We start from the raw sequence: 6,745 nt of genomic DNA, 5'->3' as shown, positions 1-6,745 counted from the left end.
AAAAGAAATTAAAAACTACATGCCAGCAAAAATCCTTTTGTTAAAATGATCTAGTTGGACAACGTTTATTTAAACACGCCTAATTTTATTCTAGCTCATATTCTAGTGTTACGGAGCGGGGGCTATTGTTTACATACACGTGATAAAGCGATGGCATCTTCCGCTTATGAATAAACAATGGTACAGAAGTGTATCAGAATATGGTGATAAATGTATTTTGGCTTGGCCTTGTTTGTGTGCGACAGGAAACAGTTCAGGTCCCCGTTGCTTTCCTGTTAATAGACCACAGTGTGTCCTTTGTGCCCTTCCACGAGCAAATACGTGTTCAAGCAAGTAAGTTCAGATAGCATGTCATCAAGTAAACTTTTAATCACAGTCATTGATATGTACAAACGAAAAGAATATATCATCTGTAAGACAGTGAATTGTGAACATATATATTAATATTCTATGTTCAGTAATAAATTATGTACAGGTTTAATGCGAGAAGGTTGAGTTGATCTGTGTGAGGATAATGGAAAGGGTTTTAGTTGAAATGTGGCGTTCTGCAGGCTTGCTGTGGGAGGCACAGGAAAGCAGAGTGTGGTTGGGTCGCTGGCAGGACACAAACACCATCACCACATGTACGAGTCCTCGTATCTGAGAGAGACAGGAAAGGACATAGAGTACAATTTTATTACCTCACATTTACTGAGCATCAGCTGAACGACCTGTCTTTAGGTATTGACATAGCACAGCTCCACTCGGGACAGGTAAGAAATTAATGCATACAAGCGCTTAAGGGGGTGGGGAGGGGTGAGATGGCCTTCATTTAAAGTTCCTTGCAATGGCCTAACTAGGACCTTCTGGCTCCCGGTGCAAAACGAAATCATACCCCCATATATATGTAGTGAATTAAATAATGTGCAGTTAGCTTGTTTACTTGCTATTTTTATGTCTCAATTAAGCCAGTGCTCATTAAAGCATGCACCCAGGTATAGTTCGTGCTACGTGCTTTGCACTTAGCAAAATCTACGAGTTTAAAGTCCAAATTTTTTATTTTTATTTATTTTTTTTTACCTCTGGCATTCTTAATCTATATAACAGTCAAACCATTAGCCTACTCTCCGGTTCTCTGAAGTAAGCATCCAGTTTAGGTAGGCTGTTTTATTCAGCCAACTGCTCGGCGCTTTCTTTTGGCTTTTGACCTAGCTTAGACGGAATACCACAGAATACATAAAAAGTAAAAGCCTCCTCTAACGTAACCGTAACGCTAGACTACCGATTTAAATCGCAATAAATATACGTCATTTTGGTAATTCGATACTGGTTAAATAAAATTTTCTAGAGAACTATTACCACGCAGATATGTTGTTATATTTTAATGAAATTGCTTTCATCTTTTAGGATTTCAGAGTTATAAATAATATGTCGTTTTTGAAAGATCAATTTAAGAAGCATTTGTCCGTTTGTCTACATTATGAATAATCGGGGCATAACTGAACGTCAGCGTGTGTGAGTGAGGCAGGTGAGGCCTATTTTTAGGTTAACGAATCTGTTTGTGAATTATAGATGCGTAGCGTAAGCGCACACAACATCCCAGCCCCTACAACTGTTAAAACGTTTCGGCGGCTTCTCATTTACAAACTTGGCTCTGTTTCCTGTGGTTCTTAAGTCTAATGCAATAGGGTGTTAAATGTCAAGGACTCTGCTATTCGTTGTCTGTGAGGCTGCCCAAACTCACTCCATCACTGATGGGTGGAGAGAAGGGAAAATCCATCTGGCCCCTGTTTTCCTTACAGGTGTGAAAAATTCATGAGCCAGTGCTCTGTCTCATATTACTGCGCAGCTCAGCTCCCCTTACGTGGATGCCCCATGAGAAATAGTTCTGGGCTTTTGGCAGGTGTTGCTTTGATTCCTCATTCCAGGTCCATTCCCTGTTGCATTGTACTTTCATTAGGCCGATATGTAACCTTTGTCTGTAATCCCTGTTTTAGAAACATAATTATTCTAAATAAATTTTACTTTGTTAGCACTTGTGTGTTATGGCGTCACCTTGATCTCTGGTTGTGCTCGTTACTCTCTCCAAACAGCAGGTCAGCCATTCCTCCCTCTGGAGTGGACCTCTTCCCATACCTGGCAGAGGTAGAACACAGCAGGAAAGCAGAGCGCTATCAAGTCTTTATCTTCAACAAAATGAGTTAACAGAAAAAGGTTTTGGTTTTTTTTCCTGAAACAGTGATGACAACAAGCATGAACTTGTAATGTAGCCTTTTCTTCACAAATGAAACTGCATGGAAGAACTAGGGTCGTACATTACTGTCAAATGCATCTAATACTTATTAGGGTAACCAACTCTGACTGGGTTGCTGTGGAATAATCTTGGGAAATCTGACAGCGGCAACACAGATGGGGACAGGAACAATTTTAATTGGTCTAAAGGTGTGCAGTATATGTATCTGCAAAAGAGCTGGGAAGGGAGGTGAGGAGACCACTAAACAACATCGTCATCATCGTCGTCATCATTATCCTCAAAAGACTGGTGTTTCATTATTACCACTGGACACATAACTCAATCAGGATCAATAGAAGAATATTAAAAACCACTGCAGATTGAGGTTGAAAGCAGATGCAAGGGATCTGAAGTTCATTTTCAGGTCTTTTTTCTAGTGTGCATCAAAAAGCATTAGGGAGGCAGTTTTCACGCATAGAGCCAAAAGGGTAACACTCACATCCATGAAGTAATTTTACCCTCCAAACCCTCTTGAACAGACACCTGCCAGCAGCATCCATCAGTCGTACTTAAAAGCCCGTATTGCACTTAGTTCTGAAATGGGGTCACTGTAGAAGGTGACCAGAGCTCTAAGCATTACAGTATGAAGAGGCTTCCATTTAACGGCTCTGTTTGTCCGTATGTTTTGGGACAGGTGTAAATGCAGCAGCTTTGACCTTTTAAAAAAAAACTCAACACAGACTCAGCGTTATCATGCCTATGACCACGCCCACTTTTGAGCTGGCCTATCAGCTTTCGGTCTTCTGATTCTCACTTGTTCTGTTTCTTTCTGATGCACTTATATACGTGACTAAGTGTACTTCAGGTATTTGTGAAGTCGAGCGATTGTAAACATTGTTTCCTTAAATACTGGGTCTGCTGACTTTAGTCAGGCCTCTCTTATTTCAGAGTAAATTTCCTTTGCATTTCAAGCCTGTTTGTTTATTTGCATATCCCAGCTGCTTGTCCGTTTACATGCTGTATCCTGTACCTGTCATCACGAGAGTTCTTTTAATTCACTACAGGCAGCGCAGTAGGTGTCCCATCGTCTTGATTTTCTCTGTTTTGTACGCTAGTGCTGTGAGTTAAAGTGTGGGTTTTCTTTCCCTAGACGCGAGCTCGCTTCTCAGGGGGTTGGGCAGTAGGGTGTTAATCCTATTGAATATAGGAGCACTCGCTTTCAAATGTCAAGCAGCTATTCAGAAATCATAAATGCGTAAATAAACCTTCATGGCAATGCAGGAAGGGCCACACGAATCGAATCTATAACTGCCAAAATTCGTTTTGGATTGGATTTTGGACCACTCAAGGGTGCATCTCCTCGGGTTTTATAGCCTTGATACCGAAATAACGAGTGCATCAGCCATTAAGGAACGGCCAATAATGACGCTTTAGACTACAGATCTGAATTATACTGTCTGTTCGCTACCTTATGCGATAGAGTATTAAAGATTGCGCTCGGTACTACTGCACGAGCGGGAAATTGTAATCAGGGATGCGTAGGAGAGCCCTGGAGTTGCGAGGCGCGAACCTGTGTCTGCAGACAGGAACATTTTCGGACGGACGAAACGAAGCTTTTTCACGACGGAGCGTGGATTGCTCTCACCTTTGTCTCGTGATGAGATTGATGTAATGTCTTAGAGCTGTGTAGTATTTCGCCATCTCTTCTGGGGCCGCGTCATCCCCCGGGTTCTCCGGCTTTGGCGGGTAAGCGTCAACGAAGGTGCCGAGATATAGAAGTACGCACAACAGCACGGTGGCGACGACGGTCCACGACTTCAAAATGATGGTCATCTGTTAACGGGGGAAAAAAATACAAGAAGTAAGTTAAATATATACCTGACTATAACTGTGAAAACACTACTTGTAAAAGCTTGGTCTAATCTAATGTAGTTTTGGTGAGTTTTCATTAATATTCAACAGTAGCAATACCACCAGCACTATCATTATCGTCTTATTTTCTTCTTCTTTATCATCATAAGCAGAAGTAGAAACAGTTTAGTTACCTACGCGACGAGAATCTTGAAACCGTTTTTTTTTTCGAATAGATTATAAGGTATAGTAAAACTTTAAGTGAAAGATTCAGTTCTACAAAACCGCATGCATATTAAGCTGTGAAGACATCGTTTGTGAAATAGCTAAATACAAGTCCACCGTCGGGCAATGAGAAGGGTAAAGCGGGTATGGTGAACTTGTTTTTTCACTGCTGAATGTCAAATCACTAACAGTAGTTCTCGGTAAATTATTGTTATTTTCCGTTGTGTTCAGGTGAAACTTAAAGTTGCTTGTTCCGCGCGTGTCGGAGAAATGGTTGCTCTCCGTGGTCCTGATTGTTCAACATGTTCACACAAAAAATGATACGGAATAGAATGACAGTGCATCAAGAATCACGATGGTTTCATCTAATCATAAAAAGCAACAGGTCTATATTTCAACATGCATTTCATTATTTCTACACTGCGTGCCAATCCTGCGCTGTAAGATGCCTTTTCTCGAGTAATAGAAAAGGAGAGGAAGGCGGTTTTAAAGATAAATACCAATAGTGTACATGGTCTCCGAGAGGTAACTTACTTACTTTCGGTAATGTCAGTGCAGAGATAATGCCGCTTCGATTATAAGACGGGGCGTTCAGGTAGTTGTTTTTAAAGTCTTCTGTTGCTTTTGCGAAGGTCCTTTAAGAAGTTGTCTTGTAATCGCAGATCTGTCTTATTTTACCTGCAACTCCCACGATTTATATACAGTACTCTCTCTCGAGCTGCGTAAAACGAGACGGGAATGGGAGGGGCTTAGCCCACAGACCCATCAGCGCGTCACCTCAAATTATGAACACTTTAATAAAACAGCCCCCCCGGTGCACTTCCTTTTTATACTGCTTAACGAGCTTCCGTAAACCTTTTTGTTACATGTTGGAGTCACTCCCAATAGCGTTTATTTAAACATCAGACATTTCGCACTTAATTTATATCATCTAACATACTATTAATGGATTTTTTATGTTCAACTCTGTCCTCAAAATTATTACTCAGGTTAATGTATGTTTAAACAAATATTAGTACATTCCCACATGTAAAAACCGTTAACAAATATGAAAATGTAAATATGAAACATATGAAGTTCGCAGATGTTTTGCTTCCGATATGTATCGGGCTATTTCTGAGAATGCGAGTAATTACGCGCGCTAAGGGTCACCTACAATAACTGTCGAACAACACCAGATGACGCTACAGACAAAGTGACTTTTCCACTGCGCTTGTCAGTCGAGCAATCAAGTTATTATTAAGGCTTATGAACTTCTTCTGTGAACTTCGTGACCAACGGACTGCATCTAGATGACGCACAGGATGGAAGCGTTAAAAAACGAAAGAATACGCCCACCCTCCACAGTCGCTCTTTTCCTCTCTCAACACTCGCAAATATTTCGCATTGATCAACAGTTTAACTATCACGCTTATGCACATGCGCATATTATCGGCTCCACATCAAGCCTTTTCAGAGCTTTTTTTTCTGGATTTAAAGAGCACATATTTGCAGGAGGAATCGGATATGGCATATGAATGCCGAAATGTCGAGTATACTGGAGCTTGGGGGTCTTGTAGTGATTCCCGGTTTATTTTAACAGTTATCTTGACATACATCCTCCAAACCATAGCACTATTCAAGCACCTTGTCAAAGAGTAGTAGTTTTACGAACACTTTAAATTAAAGTATTTTCTAAAAACCTATAGGTAATTAGAGAACGAGACCACATTAGCCAAGAGTGGGGAGTGTTTTCAAAGAGGTGTGTTTATTTGTATTAGATATATCTAGTGCAATATTGACGGCTGGGACATTCCATTCGGGGCTAATGACGTACTTACATTACCCCTGTGTTATTGCTCTATTGATAGAGAAAAGTATGCGCTCTAAGCTTTCGTAACATTTCGTAAGCGTTTGTGTTGCTTTTCCCTGTAACATCAACACGAAAGCATAACAATGCTGCCGCTTTTACACTGTGTCTTAGTGTAACAGCCCGTGTTTAGTTGTTGGATATTTGTTAATACTGTGAGACAGACATATTGATATGCCATGTGGCATTAGAAAATAGCTATACAGTAGTTGTGATACATTAGTCGTGAAGCGCAGTCGTGGGTGATGGGCTCTGCTGGCAACGTAACACAGCATGAGTGAGAAGATAACTGGGTCGAGTGAACTGTCCCGGCCCTGGCGTCCGGTCCAGCGCCAGCTAGGCGGGAAGATAAGGGAGCTACCGGGGCTTCTTGCTGCAGACTGCCAAAAGAGAAGGTGAAAAGTCAAACATGAAGTTTGTAGACTCACACGTATTAACTGCGAATGAGACACACACCCACACATGCAGAGATAAGCAGCAATCTACATTTAAAAAAACAGCTGTTCGGTGGTAGCATATATTGGTAACAGTCACTTATTATTAAATGAGACAAGTTTTAATACTTTGAGTAATTATGTTCGTAGTGTCTGATTCGGGCTAGAGGCATA

At 41.0% G+C, this 6,745-nt stretch overlaps 1 protein-coding gene across 1 annotated transcript; it reads right to left on the bottom strand.

Annotated features, from left to right (window-relative positions):
* Positions 1–338: 338 nt before the first annotated feature.
* On the bottom strand, positions 339–4,985 carry pyya (peptide YYa). The gene is made up of 4 exons (XM_027017857.2): positions 4,827–4,985; positions 3,858–4,045; positions 2,035–2,115; positions 339–639 (listed from the first exon to the last, which is right to left on the bottom strand). The coding sequence occupies exons 2-4, from the start codon at positions 4,043–4,045 to the stop codon at positions 615–617; spliced, it is 294 nt and encodes a 97-aa protein (XP_026873658.1). The 5' UTR covers positions 4,827–4,985; the 3' UTR covers positions 339–614.
* Positions 4,986–6,745: the final 1,760 nt, after the last annotated feature.

Source organism: Electrophorus electricus, chromosome 1, assembly GCF_013358815.1.
Source record: "Electrophorus electricus isolate fEleEle1 chromosome 1, fEleEle1.pri, whole genome shotgun sequence".
Taxonomy (NCBI): Eukaryota; Metazoa; Chordata; class Actinopteri; order Gymnotiformes; family Gymnotidae; genus Electrophorus; species Electrophorus electricus.
This window is presented reverse-complemented; position numbering and strand designations above follow the sequence as displayed.